The sequence below is a fragment of the Mirounga angustirostris genome, unplaced genomic scaffold (genome assembly GCF_029215605.1).
Source record: "Mirounga angustirostris isolate CCGP_5_RB_7025 unplaced genomic scaffold, mMirAng1.0.hap1 SCAF_8, whole genome shotgun sequence".
NCBI classification, from domain to species: Eukaryota; Metazoa; Chordata; class Mammalia; order Carnivora; family Phocidae; genus Mirounga; species Mirounga angustirostris.
Window position 1 is genome coordinate 95,173,069 of NW_026991716.1, and position 16,689 is coordinate 95,189,757.

The following is a 16,689-nucleotide window of genomic DNA, read 5'->3' on the forward strand; positions in this document are numbered from 1 at the left end:
CAAAAACAAGAAAATTGAGACCTCTGTTTTGCTCTCCATTGTATACTTCTAGCACCCAGCTGGCCTTCAGTAATTATGTGCTGAATGAATAATTGGTTTAGCATATGACAAGTGATAACCACCACTAGACTGACCAATTATAGATGAGGGGAAGTGTAGCAGGCAGGCAGAATTACTGTTATCAAGTTATTAAAATGGTTGCTCCACAGTAACTTACTGAGGAAAGGGAAGAGAAAGTGGTTCCCAGAGAACCTGTGCTTCTGCTGAGCAGAATAAACAACTTATTTATTTCAGTTAACCCTCTTTTTCCATTAAATTCTAATAGGACTATGATACCAATTAAATAAAAAATACAATGGTAGCTACACAGCGACTTGTATATATAGCAAGCGTGTAATTTTTTATCTACTTAGGAAAACATGTTACCTATTATTTTTTGAGTATTTTTAACTTCCAAATAAGAAGTTAATTAAAAATCTACAAAATACTCCAATGTGTATGACCAACATAGCTGTGTTTCATGACACCTTTTCTCACAGAATCCTGATCTTTCCACTTAAGAGAATTACTTACCTTGTTATTCTCAAATATCTCAAATATCCATTTAACTTACAGAACAAGTTCTAGAAACACAAAAATGAAGCAAAACAAAACAACCAACCAAAACAACAACAAAACTGTTTCTGTTCTCAAGGAATCCATAACTCACTTTCTCACTCTGCCTCCAACCCCACCACAGCCATCCTCCTGCCATGCCCAAAGTTCCAGAGCACCCAATGTAAGACTGCCAGATTTAACAAGTAAAAATGCAGGATATCCCATACAGTACGTGACAACCCTATTCCCAAGCCATATTCCATCACTTTACCTTCATAAACTCATTCCAAAACCTTAGTTCCAATATTTTTCCTTATAAAAAAAATTTCTCTGGAGTCACTGGATATAAAGGTATAAAATTTCTCCAAGGTATAAATAAAATTTACCTTGGCTTTATTTAAAGGCTGTCAGTAAAAAACTCAAAAGAAGAAAACAAAGCAAATCATCTTAACTCAATTTCTTGGTGGTACTAGGAGTTAAAAAATAAAAAAGAATAAAAATAAAAGCAGACAAACAACAAACATTACAAAAAACTCCTTTAAAAACCCTAAGAAGTCTTGCTTCCAAGAACAGGCATGTGAGAAAAAGATTAAGACTATAATCATTTCAAAGGTAGATCCAGAGAGAAGGAATTCCCTGAGAGGAGGTAAAGAAGCAGCAACATTAGAAAGGAAAACTGAATTCTCAGAAAAAAGTGGCTACACTGAGCATTGAAATGCTTTTGAATTTTATTTGTAACTGAAAGGAACATCAGAGATTATCTACTTCAACCTTCTCATTTTACAATCGAGAAAACCAAAGACCCTGAAAAGTAAAATGACTTGTCAAATGTCACATAGAAGACCCTAGCTCCTTCCAATTTCTTTCTCTCACCTCTTGCCCTATACAATGTAAGGCTCACCTAACTGAGGAAGATCCTCCTCTTCATATCCAGTGGATATTAGAGAACAAGTTCCTAATGATGTTGTCATGTCTAACACAAGAGAAATGCATTCTTAGAATTTCAAAGAAAATTCTGAATGGATTTTCTGAAAGAAAAACTGTTGTATACAGTGTAGGTATTTTCAATATAATATTTACCCTAATTATTATTAATATAATTCTCTAGTATTATAAATCTTATAATTTAGGTACATTAAGGGTTAAATTTGGTGGGCTGCCTGCAAATCTAACCACCAAGAATATTGTTTTTGAGGAAGTTCCAAGTTCTAAACCATTTTACAAATTTTAAAATACGTATCTCATGCTAAATTAGGAACCAGTAATACACAATGAATCAAAATTATAAACTGAACGTGATAAATTAAAAATACAAGATTCTTCACTTTATAAAAAGCTCTACCTCAGGGGTCATTTATTTTTAAAACTTGGTATTCAGGCACATTTTGCACAGGATATAATTTACATACATCTTTTTAATAATATTTCACTAGAAAACTGAAGTAAGCAAAAAAAAAAAAAAAAACCCCGAAACATTTCTATACTTACTAATTTAGGAAAAACAACAAAAAAACTTTAATGTATATTTTCATGAAGTGACCTATAAGAAGTAAGAAAATTAATCATTTTAAGAATGAAAGGTTGACAATCCACATTACAGTATATAGATATTTAGTAATCTTCCAAAAAATGTGTCGGTAAAGGGATTCTATCTGAACAGGTAAATAAACTTCAAAGAACCTCCAAAACATTTTCTCTTTTCTCTTGAAATAAAGCTATGTCTCATGAATTAAAATTTGATAAATCTATTTTTAAAAATTTCTATTCAGTCCATTGAATCAATGGATATTCTTCACTCATTCATTTTATTTGTCTAACAACAACAAAAATGAGCCCCTACTATTTGCTAAACACTATGCTGGCAATTTTGGATTTATGACAATAAGATTCAGGTTAGTTTCTGTCCTCAAGGACCTTAGAAAAACCTTTAATTACCTGTATTTATCCAAGTGATAATGACAGCTGAATTTTAAGTTGGTCATTTGCAAAAACATTAAAAATGTAATCAAATTCATTCTCAAAATAAGAAACTATACAATAGTAATTTTAAAGACATTTAAATAAACTCATCATCTATATGAAATTTCCCTACAAAGTAACCAAAAATATGGCTTTAGCAAAAGTTCTAATAATATATTAGTAGCTTTTGCTATAAAAATTAACTGAGCTAATAATACTCCAATAAGGAGATCAAAAGCTATTATTACCATCTCTGTGATAATGAAAACCAAACACTCGGAAATGGATACCCTAACCTATTCTGAAAATGAAGAAAAATGTACAATTATAGTATTATACAACATTAATACATTATATATGAGTATGCAATTATTTACAAACTTGAAAAATAAACAAAACTTCATATCATACCTTATAAATGATCCCAACTACGCATTTTGGATCATGTCATCTGTAAATTTTTCAATGAAAAAGCCTTAATGTTTCCTGGAAATTTTTTTTTTTTTTACAAACTTAATTCAAGATTCTACCTGTTTATTACCAAGTCATGTAACTTTTTTCATCAATATGAACTATATCTACAGTTTATCTACATATAGGTATTTACTACAGTACCTATTAATTTGTAATTATTAAAACTCTTGATAGATGAGAAACATTTTTCAATTTATAACCATATATCTCCAAAGCAAAATTCAATGTAAATCAGCCATTCTAACATGCCAGGGACTATCCTAATAACATTTTTTTCCTTGTATTTTACCCTGAAATATTTTCATCATCCATCAGCTAAAATATATAAATTTTCTTTAAAAGCATTATGAAAACATCTTTATTGAATTTATGCATACTACTCAGTGACATAAATGGATATTATCTCCATTTACATATAAGGAAACCAAGGCACAGAGGTGTCCATTTTGTAAATTGCAAGGTCATTTCCTAACCAAGCAACTGATCCTACACCATCAAGTTATATTTTATGTGCGCCACTTCCAAATGCCATAAAACAATTACTGTACCTTAAAACAACTGCCTCTGCAATGCCTATGGGCAAATCTGTTTTATCAAAAGGGTTATGGCAACAAGCTTAAATGAGAAAAGCCAAAAGGGGAGGATTACAAAAAAAAAAAAAAAAAAAACACTTATTTTTGGCAGTCAATCATTTATTTTTAGATAACAAGAGGTAAACAGTTTTTAACATTATAATCAAGTAACCAACAGCTGTTTCTTCTGTTTTCAAAAAAATATTCCATCTTTCAGGTAGATCATGCAAAACTGGAGCCTGCCCATCCTTGGAGAGAGAAGTTAGAAAAAATGAGAAAAAAAATTCTACAAGTAATTAAATACATGATATTGCAAAGAACTGACTGAAAAATAAAATTTAAGAGAAATTAGTGAATGCTCACTATGGCAGTTGAAACCCCACCTTAAATATTAAATGCTTCCTTTCTTTCAACTGAAGGCTATGGTCAGCAATAAGTTATTACCGAAAAATAACGAAATACAAAACTTTTTACTCAAAACTTGAGAAATTTTATATCAAGTGCTTTATTCAAATATTCACCATAAAAAAAGAATACTTTGCTAACAGAAACCTAGAGCATACGGGAAAAACTGTTCCTGAGAGTTCAAAGACAGACTGCATTTATAATTATGAGATAGTACTATCAACAGTTAGAAAGATGAAAGTTACCTATCACCCATATTAAATTTAAGAACATTAGATGCGTTGAATAACCAATAAATCAATTACCGCACAAGAAATAAGACTTAACTAATGCGTGAATCTAACACCAAAGAAAAAATTAAATTATAAGCCAAAGCACACCTTATAAAGAAAAGGACAGGATCAGACTGAGTCATATTAAAGTATCTAGTCTAGCTGGGGATTAGTTAATTAATCGGCTATAAGACAGGCTGTGAATGTTCAGGTCAGATGTGCTTTCTTTTCATCATTATTCCAGTTCATCACCCGCAAGTGCATGCAAGAGAAGGCGTCAGAGTACCGAAGCTAGGGGGCATGCTGTAGCAAGGGGAAAAGAAAAATGGGAAAGGTGCAATGGATGCTGCATAGTTGAATAATTATCTGGGTGGCACAATGGGCGAGTCCTGCCGACAGCGGAGCTGAGTAAGCGGCTCCCTAACTCTGCCCGAGGCACTCCCCCATTACCAGGCATCCGAGGCGACCTCCCCGCTTCGCCCCCTCTTCCGGGGAAGAAAGGGATCCCCGCACTCGCTTTACCTTTATGTCTGTAATATAAAGACGCGCGGCGCAAACACGCAAACGCACTAGCCGGCTTTACAGAGCCTCCCGCACGTAGCGCAAGCGGGGGCTTCTCTGCCACCCGGTGCTGCAGCCGCCCCCAGAGCGAGGAGGAAAGGGGGTGCCGGCCAAGGCTGGGGCGCTCAGGCGATGGCACCCCAGGTGAGACCAGCCGTCTCCCCACCTACAGCAGCCTCGGGCGGTCCCTGCAACCGAGACCCAGGCGCGCCGGCCGGCTGCTGTCTCCCTCGGCACCCAGCCGGGCTGGCGGGTGGGCGGCCGGAGCTCCGGAAACCCGCGAATGGGGGTGGGGGCCGTCGCGGGGGAGGTGCGCCCATCCCCGTCACCTTTGCCGGGCAAGAGCGCCACACACACCTCTCTCCGTTCTGGCCAGTGAGAAAGAGTTCCTCTCCCAGCACCCTGTCCCCACCAAAAAACAATTCCTGAGAGACTCGCGCTCACCGTGAAATCATGGGGGGCTCTTGCCTTACCCCGTCTTCATGCTTCGGTGGCGGCCGCCGGTGCCCCTCAGCTCCCGGGACTCCACCTAGAGCCTCCAGGAGCGACAGTCTCCGGCGTGGAATCCGCTCGGGGCAGCGGCCGAGGCACCGGGCTACTGGGAACGCCGCCTGCGGCGCCCGCCGGTCGCCGGACCCACCGTGTGCTCGACGCGCGAGCGAACAACACCGAGAACCGCCGCCGCCGCCGCCGCCCCCCGCCCGCCCCCTCCCCGCGCGCGACGCTCCACAACCGGGCGCGGGGATCCGCGCCTGAAGCAGGGGGGACCACTGGCCCTCGCCGCCTAATCTCCCATCCTTCCCAACAGGAGCTATTCTCCACCACTCAGGGTCTTCCAATTTAGATTCTCACTTTCCTCTTCAACTCCCGTGCCAGGTGCAGCCGTGGTGGAAAACTCAGCCTCCACCCACTCACCCAACAGAGGGAATGAATACGGCTTTCCCCCCCATTTCCTGAGACTGTATGGTATTGCCCAATCCTCAATTTGGGGGAAGGGGACGGAGAGAACTGTGCTTGGCCTGGGAGTGAGGGAAGATGATAGCCAATTGAATGAACCATCCACTCAGGGGAGGAGTCAAAGAGAGGCCTGCCCACTTCGCCCCGCCCCTCGCTCCAAACTACACTTCCCATTGTGCCTCTCCCACTTCCCGCCGCGCTGCACGCCGGGAGTGTAGGACCTCGCGTCCTCAAGGTATTTCGGAACTCGTAGTCTTTAATCTAGCCACCTAGGTCCTGAAAGCTATAAGGTATTATAATTCTCTCTATTTCCCTGGATAAATGTTTTCATATTCTCGGTTCTCTTATATATATTCAAATGCTAATTAGTGTACAACTTAAAGTTTCGTAAGTGAATTCTTAGCAAAGGAAGTAAATAATGTGTGTTATGGTCATCTGTCAGGACCTGGAAGCTGCTTCTTCCGCCCGGGCCTGGTCTCCGCAGAGGATCTGTTGCCGTCATGTCGGCTGCAATTGCAGCTCTGGCTGCGTCCTACGGTTCCGGTTCAGGGTCCGAATCGGACTCGGACAGTGAGGGCGGACGGTGTTCCCTGCCAGCCGCCGACTCCCTCATGCACTTGACGAAATCAGCTTCGACCAAGCCCTCTCTGGCAGTGGCGGTGGACTCGGCTCCGGAGGTGGCAGTTAAGGTAAGCTCTTTGGCCACTGATGCAGTGCGGGACTTGTCTGCTTCTGCTCCAAAATCCGGCAGTCTCTTGTTAGGCCCCGGGTTACCTCTTCCTCAGTGCTGAGATATAAGTTGCTAACGCTCGGATCTCTTCTTCCTACATGCATCTGCCTCGGGAGAAGCCGGGACTTGGATGTTCAGGACAGCTCTCCACTGCTCCCCGCTCTCACCTCCCGCCAGCAAGCAAGTGGGAAGGTGGGGGGGGGGGGGGGGGGTCGTGAAATTTGAACTTATTGTGATTAGGATGTGGCCTGGGTAGAGCAGGTTTAAATCAGAACTTCCCAAACTAGAGCATGTATCCTCACTTGAAGTGAGTAATGGCCCGGCTTGGTTTTGTTTCTGAAGTCAGAACTAGATTCTGATCCCGGCTCCACCACTTCTGTGAACCTGGGTAAGTTATACAACCTCCACTGTGTCATCGCCTGTACAATGGAGATAATTTTAGAAGTACGTATCTATATGAGAGAGTTATGTAAAACGTAAGTGAAATGATACAAATGTAGCTTATAGCAAAGAGCTTAGTATCTAATAAAAGTACAATAAATGTTAGTTTAACCCTTGTGATTATATATGTCAGTACAGTGAGAAAAGGCCTTGGGCTTAAGAAACAGTGTGCTTGATCGCAGTTGAGGAAGGTGATAGAGGAAGAAATTGGGTTGTGTGGATCATTTAACAAATATTTACTGAAGACATGTTATTTGCCAGGAACTATTCTAGGGGCTGAAGACACAGAGGCCAACAAGCTAGACATCTTTGCATACATGCTAGTGGAAGAGGAAGCCAATAAAATGTGAGCAAATAAAGTGGTTACAGATTGGATTGAGTACTATGAAGGAGTACTTACTCCATGATAGGGAGTAAGATAGGATTATGACTTCCATAGATTGGTCAGGGAAGTCTTTTCTGAAAAAGCAGCTTTGAAGAAGGAGGAGAAGCCAGCCATGTGCTAGATAAGGGGAGAGTTTCCAAAGGAGATAGCAAGCTTTGAGAGACAAAGAGCCTAGGTGTGTTTGAAGATCTGAGGAAAGGTTGGTGTGTCTAGAAACAGAGAAAAGCATCCACCAATTGGTAGTATAGGCCCAGTAGAGCCTAATGGGGGTGATCAGAAGCGCAAGATGTGGTGATGGGAGGCAGTGTGCAAAAATTACTTTGTACCTAAGATGTTTCTTATAGAATTGTCAAATCAGTATGTTGTATATCTGAAACTAATATAACATTGTATGCGAATTATACTTCAGTATAAAAAAAATCAAACCAAAAAAAAAAGGTGTTCCCAAGTCTAGTGTTATAACTCTAAGTCTTCTGCAAGTTTTTATGAATTTTACTTTTTATTAATAGAATGGTATGAAAGAATGCTTAGGATTCTCCTATCTTTATAACAAAACAAACTCCCCAAATTTGTATCACTCCAGCAACCTCCTGAGTTGTCATTCTTTGCACAGCTTAGCTTTTCAGAGCTCTCACTTCATCTCATTTTCTCCTCAACCAAGTGCAACCTAGCCCTAGCCTCTTAGGAAACTTACTCTCCCTAAGAAATGTTGAGAACGTGTCAGGTTCTGCCATCTGACTTGAATATCTGCATCAAGTGACACTATTAAATAGGTCTTGTTTCTTGAAATTTTCTCTCCCTATGGCTTCCATAGGGCCATCCTCAGTCTTCCGAAACCCTGCTCTGCTGTGCTCATTTGTATGTTTCCTTAGTTCCCCTTTCACCTCTCATATTCTCTCATGCCTTCAACTTCAGTCTGTGCTTCTGATGCCTCACAGGTGAACACTATGAAGTAGTTCACACAGGCTCTGGAATCAAGACTGTCAGGATTCACATACTGCTCCCGCACTCACCCAAATGATCACCTTGGATGAGTTACTTTTTTTCTTTAAGATTTTAATTATTATTTGAGAGAGAGTGACAGAGAGCACAGGTGGGGAGGAGAGGGAGAAGCAGGCTCCCCGCTAAACAGGGAGCCCGACATGGGGCTCGATCCCAGGACCCTGAGACCGTGACCTGAGCCGAAGGCAGACCTTTAACCAACTGAGCCATCCAGGCGCCCCTGGGATGAGTTACTTAAGTGTTCTGTGCCCAAGGTTTTTCTCATCTGTAAAGTGGAGATGACACTAGGACCCATCTCGTGGATAGACTTGTTCGTAAAGCACATAAAGCACTTATAACACTGTCAGACACACTATCCTTACTATTTCCAACTCTAAACTCCTTGCTAGCTCCAGAACTACCAAACTTCTCTCTCTGGAGGGGTCTCAGGTACCTCCAATGCAATGTGCTAAAAAATTAACACTCCCCCCCCGCCCCTGCAAGGTCTACCTCACCTGTTTTTCCCATTTTGGTTAATGATCCCACAACCCACTTATTAGACCAAGCCAAAATAGAAGGGTCTTCCTTTTCCTTCTTCCTCAGCCCCTGAAGCTAGTTGTTCAGCTGGTTCTAACATTTCTGCTTCATTAATTTCTCTCAAATTAATTTTTCCTCTCCATTTGCACTGATACAGCCGTACTTCATGTCTGCGTTACTTCTCCCAGGAGCCATTCTTGTTTTTTGTTTCTCTTTCAACCCCTGCTTTTGGGTGTTGGGTTCTGTCATCGTGATACAATGGTATTTATCAAATATTTTATTTCAGATTCTTAATTCTCTGCAAGACTGTTATAATAACCTTCTAACTAGTCTTTCTACTTCTTCCTTTCCTGTTTCCTACTTCCATATCCCATTCTTTCCTTCACAGTGCACCCAGAGTGATCTTTCTGAAGTCCAGTGTTATATCACTTCCCTGCCCAAAGACACTGTGTTACTACTGAATAATTTCTGACTTCTTTGTATAACATGAGCTTGCCACTCTCCTGTGCTGAACTCTCTACAAAGCCCCAAAAGCCTTACTTTCTTTTTTGCTCTCAAGATTTTTGGCCATACTCGTCTCTCTGCCTGGAAATCCCTTTCCTTGTTCCTCATGCTGCCCCACCCCCCAAAAATCCTACTGTCCTTCTGTCCCAGTGCACATGTTTCCTCGTCCGTCTGTCCAGGCAGCCCTCCTTTGTCCCTCAGTTGTGGCAGCTGCTGCATTGCTGTGACTTGTTAACTTTTTCTTTGCCCTGAACTAGCGGGAGACCCTGGGGACCAGAGATGGTTGTGTCTGTTTATTTTCATGTCTCCTATGCCTGGTATACAAGATTGAGGGAAATAATATCTGGTGAAAGAATGAACGAAAGAGTAAGTGAAAAAGAAAGGCTTGAAAAAGCATGTACATTGATTGGGTTGGGGCAAGGGAATGTCTCTAGAACTCACTTTGTTCAATCACCTCAAGTTGTAAGTAAGACAATCCAGGAAGACAGGTTGCATAAGGTACCAAAGGTCCATTAGAAGAAGAGCCCAGAGCTGGAGCTACACGCCCCCCCCCCCCCCGGTTGATTAAGGTTCTATGATGAGAGAGTCAGGCACATTAATTATCACTAGTTTGTGAACCAGCACGTGCTTATATGCAAAACAAACAAACAAACAAAACCTCAAAACCTTACACATAGGAAATTTACAATAGAGAAATGACCAAGGGAGAGATATGAAGCATGCAAATACGTTCATCTGTATTTGACTAATTATGTTGTGACAAATAGCAAGCATTTGACAAGAGTATAAACTTACGCAGTGTTTTTAATCCATTTCCCTGAACACTGAGATTGAACATCTTTTCATATATGTTATTGGTGATTTGATTTTTTTTCTCTTTTTGAAGTGACTGTTGGGTTATCTTCCTTCTGATTTGTAGATCTTTGTATATTCTAGGTAATATCCTGCGTCAGTCACATGTGCTGCATGTGAATGCTGCATGAAAATATCTTTTCCAGTTTGTGGCTTGTCTTCTCACTCTCTTCACTGTCATGATAAAGAGTTGTTTACTTGTCTAGTCTTATCAAATTAGTCTTTTATGAATTGTGGCTCCTGTTTCTTGTTTGAGAGATCCTTTCTTATCCCAAAGTCATAAGAATATTCTCCCATTTTGTTTTTTGAAAGCACTAAATTTTTGCTTTTTACATTTAAGTCATAAATCCACATGGAATTAATTTTTGTGTATGGTGTGAACATTTTTCATAATATGGCTCAATCTTTTGGTACGGCTTTTCCCCTCACCCCATTTTGTTGTTGTTATTCAAGAATGTTGTGGCTGTTCTTGGCCCCTGTAATTCTTTATACAGTTTAGAATTGACTTGTAGAGTTTTACTAACACCCAGGTGGAATTTTCTTTAATTACATTGAACCATAGATCAATTTGGAGACAGTATCGTATCTATTCATTTCTTTAGGATTTCTTTAGATTTTTAATTTCTTCCAAAGTTTATATTTTTCTCCATCAACATCTTGCACAGTTTTGCTGCAGGCATTTCTAGGTGGTCTTATTTTTATGCTAATATGTTAATAAATAGCATTATTTTTTTCTAGTTATTTAATTTATTCTCACTATTTACATAGTTATAGCAGCTGCAAGTATGACAGTACTTTTTTCTTTATTTGAATCTTTATTTCTTTCATTTTTTTCTTGCCATGCTTACTAAGTTTTCCAGAAAGCTCAAAAGTAAGTAGATGGAAAAAGAATATATCCAGCAAAGACTAAGTAAAAAAAGTGGCACTGGTTGTATTAAGACCAATAAAGTAGACTTCATAATGATACAAAGGTTCAAGTCACAAAGAGGTGTATGACAGTTTTAAATTCCTATGCACCTAATAATGTAAGCTGAAAATATTTACGTAAAAATTGATAGGACTACAACAAAAAACTGACAAATCTACCATCACAGCAGGAGATTTTAATATACCTTTCAATAATTGATAGAACAAGCAAAAAATAGCAATAATGAAACATTAAATTTGAACAACAAAATTAACAAACTATGTAAAGGGAATGAAGAACTTGCACTCAATGCAGAATATTATTTTCAAGCACTAATAAAACATGTTTTAAAAGCTGACCATACAGTAGGCCACGGATTGGTAAACTTCAGTAAAAGGCCAGATAGTAAAGATTTTAGGCTGTGCTGTCCACATACAGTCTTTGTCTTTCTTTTTTAAACAAGACTTTAAAATAAACACCATTCTTAGCTTGTTGGTACAAAAACAGACTGTAGGCTAGATTTTGTCCACAAACTAGTTTACCAACCCCTGTACTAAGCCATAAAATAAGTCTCAATAAATTTTAAATCATATTATCACATTCTCTGACCACGGTGCTTCTAAGCTAATCAGCTGCAAAAAGGTAACTATATAATTCCCATATTTGAATATTATGAAATTGTACTTGTCAATAACCTGTGGGCCAAAATGAAAAATAATGGTAATGGAAAATATTTTGAACTGAACAATAAGGAAAATAATACTCACCAGAGCTTGTGAGGTACAGCCATAGCAATATATATATATATTTTTTAAGTATTTTCTTAAATATAGGTAATGGAAAAGAAGACAGATAGAAAGTTAGTATGCTAGGCATCCATGCTTTTGGGCTGTTTTTTTTTTTATCATTCCATTCTTTTCCTGTACTCATTTGTAAATTATGCCCTTAGTTTCTGTTCTTTGAGTGGTTACCTGTAAACAATAAAACATACCTGAATTAATTAGTACCTTTGCCTCATACTGAATAGTGCAAAAACCTTAGAATACTTCAATTTTATTAACATCCCCCTATCCCTACTTTAGCTATTATTGCCCTGTATCTTTTAATATTTAAACTTACGAAGATGACGGTGAGCTAAGCTGATTCTTGCATCTCAAATGCAAGAGGTTTCTTTCTTTCTCCCGATAGTGCATACTTCATGTCCTCTCGTGAGGGTTAATTGGTGGCAACTCCTTGCAGTTTTAGTTTGTCTTTTTTTTTTTTAAGATTTATTTATTTATTAGAGAGAGAGAGAGAATGCATGGGGTGTGGAGGGGCAGAGGGAAAGGATCCCAAGCAGACTCGCTGCTGAGCATAGAGCCCCACATAAGGCAGGATCCCATGATCCTGAGATCATGACCTGAGCAGAAATCAAGAATTGGCTGCTCAACCGACGGAGCCACCACCCAGGTGCCCCCTCAGTTTGTCTTTAAAATGTTTTTATTTAACCCTCTTTCTTGAAGGATCTTTTCGCTGTGTTTAGTTTACTTAGCTAGCAATTTTTCTCTCAGCACATTTAAAATAATTGTTTTCTGATTTTCTGTGTCACTGATAACAAGTCAGCTGTCAGTGTAACTTTTTTCTTTTTTCTTCAGACTGCTTTTAAGACCCTTACCCTCTGCCCCCTTTTTTGGGGTGGGGGGAGGGTGTAGTTTCAGTCTTTACATTCATTATGGGATACCCGAGTGTGGATTTCTTTTTGTTTGTCCTGCTTAGAATTTGTGGGGTTTCTTTAATTGGGAATTGATTGGTTTGGAGTGTGGATCTTCAATGTTTCTGGAAAGTTCTCAGTTCTTATCTCTTCACATATTATTTTAGTCCTGTTCTCACTTCTCTTCTGCTAGAACTCCAATTAAACATATTTGTGTTCTCCAATGTTTGACAACAATTATTTTCTGGTTAAAAGTGTATTTTAATGCAACACTGTCAGATTTGGCACTTCAGAAATCATGTAATGAACCCTTTTGGGTTGCAAAAGTTGCTTGTTAATTGACTTTAAAGTTAAAAAAATAAAAGCAGGCCTGGCTTTCTCTCATTTTAGTCCATGACTATGTTACTTTTCCCCAATGCATTCCCTGCTTTAACATAGCCAGCTTGAGTAAAATGAAAATTCTGCCTCTGATTTTGAGCGTATTTTAAAATTTCTTCTTTTTGGGTGATCTTTCTCATACTTATGAACTTCAAGTAAATCACTTTTTTCCTCTGCATTTGTTAAGGGCCAAACCCAAAGGATATCTTTATGTGAATTTCTGTTCTTTTATTTCATCCATGTAAGCTTCCATTTTAGGAAGTTTATTCATTTCTACTTTCTGGGGGGAAAAAACTATAAATTGATAAATAGTTCATAATAATGATTAATATTTGTTTTCTGCTTTATAGTTTACAAAGTGCTTTCCCATCTATTTTCTTATTTGTACATGAGTAAAAAATGTGAAAAGGACTCAAAAGTAAATATTATCTCATGATTCTCAAATTACTTTGAATCAACAGAAGATAACCTGTTCAAACTTATTTGACCCATAGGGTACCCTTCACTCACTGTACTTTAATTTTTATGGATAATTAATACTGAATAGAAGTCCTTTGTAATTCTGTGGTAATTTCAATTGCATGCTTAATTATTATTAAACTCCTCTTGGGTATTAAAACAAGGTTGCGGTATCGTCCAAGTTTTTCTAATTAAATGTATAATTAATTAATAACTCTTCATTTTCTGGAGGGTTGTTCAATTTGTTCTACAATTTTAGCAGGAACCAGAGACTGGGACCTATTTATATTTTTTATTCATTGCCACTGTTGTGTATATAAGAGTTATTCTTTTTAAATTGTACTCTGCATTTAAAATTTGGTGTCTCATGGTACTCTGTTCAAAATCAAATTTAAAATACTCGTAATCGGAAAGATCTGGTAAACCATATTATAAAGTGGTTCTAGCAACTAACTGTATTGTATGAAATCCACTGGGGAGGTATGAATGTGGCTAAGCCTTGTTATTTTAAGCAGTTTATACTAGAATTAAATACTGAGAAATGCATTTAATTTAGTTTTTGTGCAGTTGAAGCCATTTGTATATGACCTTTTAATTTTATGGTACTGAATTTTTCTGCTCAACATTTGGCAGATACTATCTCTAACCAATGACGATTCTAGTGTGCCTTCTAGGGTAATAAACAGTTCACCCTTGAACAACGAGGGGTTAGTGACACCAACCGCTCCCCTCCACTGTGCAGTTGAAAATCCGAGTATCACTTTTGACTACCCAGAAACTTCACTACTGATAGCCTATACTGGTGACGGAAGCCTTACTGATAATATAGTCAGTTAATACATACTTGTCATGTGTATTATATACTGTATTCTTACAATAAAGGAAGCTAGAGAAAAGAAAATGTTATTAAAATCATAAGAGAAAATACATTTACAGCACTGTACCATGTTTACTGAAAAAAATCTGCATACAAATTCAACCCGTGTTGTTCAGGGGTCCACTGTGTATATATCATATTTTAGGTGGCCCAGCACCTGAATCCCCTCCCTAAGAGTCTTAATGTGAGGAACAGCCCTTGCTGCCCCCAACCTTCAGAGGCCAAAAGCCCAGATTCTCCTTCTCCCAGCTCCTTTTTAGCTAAGGCTCAGGGACAGTAACTTAGGCTGAGCAGACAAATGCACTCACCTAAATTCTAATTTAAAGCTAATCCACAAAGAAGCAAGGAAAGAGAATATGTTAAGTGGCAGGGCGGCCAACATGTAGTTTCTCGGGCCAGTGGTCTCAACAGCAGCATCCGGTGACAGCCACAGTAGTTCAGTAATGGTGAACTCCTGTCCTCAGTGGACTGGTTCTGTGATATGATCGATTTTCAGTTGTGATTCCATCTGTATACTCACCCTTATTTATGCCTATTTCCTCAAACTGATTCTCTACCCTTCTTGGCAATTCTAAGGGAAAGGATTCGATACTCAGAAGGGTTCAATACTGTTTAATCAGTCTGTAAGGCTTTCAGCTGCTTGCAGCTAAGAACCCTGACTGGTAGTCTGCCAGATTTTTTTTTGTTTGTTGCTAATTGGGTGTCTTTAACGTCATTCCTTGTGGTTACTTGAAATTTTTCCCCTTCTCATTTATTCTGTGAGCATCTTGGGGTAAATGACTTAATGTTGCTAGTACTTATTTCATAGAAGTGTTGTAGGAATTATATGAGATAATGTGAGACAACACTGAGGTTGTTAAACACTCTTTTTCACTTGCCCTCTTCTAGCAAACTATATAATTCACTTACTGTATTGCTTATTGTCTGTCTCCCCCACTAGAATATAAGCTCCACAAGGACAGGGAGCTTTATTTGTTTCTGTGGGCCTAGAACAATGCCTAGCACATAGTAGGCACCCAATCAATATTTATTGAATGTATAAATGAATTTGAAGTTGCTTTGTGAAGAGGCCTGTGCCCCCAACTACACAAAGAAAATAACATCAGTTCTGAGTTCCAACACCTCCCACCAGCTCCACACATCTATCACCCATCACCCATCCTTGTCTTTGTCGTCTCTGTTTCATCTCACAGAGGGCTCTCCTCTTCTCAGAGGATAACCTTCCAACTGTGCTGGCTTTTTTCCTGTGTTTCTCCCTACTCACTCGTATCCTGTAGCTTATAACTGACTAAATCTTGGCTTAGTCTTTTCTTAAGGAGGGAAAAAACAAACTTAATTTTACCTCAAAAATCCTTCAATCTGGCACCCCATCTCCTCTTCTTTTCTTTATTGCCAAATGTCTTGAGAGAGTAAAAATTACTACTGTCTTGTTTTTCTAAATCCTCTGCCTCTTAAAACTGCTTTTCCATACTCTACCCCACTACCAGAAGTAGAGTTATACCTCTGCCTCTTAAAACTGCTTTTCCATACTCTACCCCACTACCAGAATCACTCTGGCAAAGGTTTAATGTGATGTAATTGCCAAATTTCATGATCTTTAGTCAGCCTTCATCCTCTTTCTCAATGGACTTGACTTTTTCTTTTTTCAATTAACAAATATTTATTGAACATGCACTGATTACCCTGCATTCTACTAGGCAGTGAGGATATAGAATGTTAGTGAAAGTCATGTGCAACAAATTATATAACATCATAATTGCTATAAGGAATTATGTAAAACATTCCTTAGGATTATGGAGAAGCAGTTTTCCTGAGCCAAGAGAAGGGAAGGTATAAGAGAAAATAAGATGACATATTATCAGATAATAAAGGGATGTGCATAAAGAACAAAGACAGTAACATTGCCAGCAGCACAGCAAGGGTGAAAGTGCTTGATATTTTTAAAAATCAGTAATTTGTCTAATAAGACAAAGGTGGGAGTGTATTACCAGATAAGGAGGTATTATAATAGACGAGGCAAGATATGATGAAGTCTGTATTAGGATAGTACAAGTAGGGTTGCTGGAGAAATATTTCAGAGATAGAATCAGTAAGACTCAGTGCCTTATTTTTTAGTGAGTAAAGGTGGAATCATGGAATGAGACACAGCAA

The 16,689-nt window shown here is 38.7% G+C and overlaps 3 protein-coding genes across 4 annotated transcripts in view; 1 reads left to right on the top strand and 2 right to left on the bottom strand.

The window, feature by feature from the left end:
- Positions 1-5,849, bottom strand: part of WASF1 (WASP family member 1) — a 67,566-nt gene extending 61,717 nt beyond the window's left edge. For both annotated transcript variants that reach the window (XM_064597991.1, XM_045865304.3), the window contains exon 1: positions 5,285-5,849. The gene's annotated coding sequence lies outside the window, so the exon portion shown is untranslated. The remainder of the gene's footprint in view (positions 1-5,284) is intronic.
- Positions 5,850-6,239: 390 nt separating this feature from the next.
- The window catches only part of CDC40 (cell division cycle 40), a 53,832-nt gene continuing 43,382 nt past the window's right edge, over positions 6,240-16,689 (top strand). Inside the window, exon 1 of the mRNA XM_045865305.3 lies at positions 6,240-6,486. Coding sequence (XP_045721261.1) covers positions 6,298-6,486 — 189 coding nt within the window. The 5' untranslated portion in view covers positions 6,240-6,297. The remainder of the gene's footprint in view (positions 6,487-16,689) is intronic.
- Positions 11,102-16,689, bottom strand: part of METTL24 (methyltransferase like 24) — a 156,255-nt gene continuing 150,667 nt past the window's right edge. Inside the window, exon 6 of the mRNA XM_064597992.1 lies at positions 11,102-12,105. Coding sequence (XP_064454062.1) covers positions 12,061-12,105 — 45 coding nt within the window. The 3' untranslated portion in view covers positions 11,102-12,060. The remainder of the gene's footprint in view (positions 12,106-16,689) is intronic.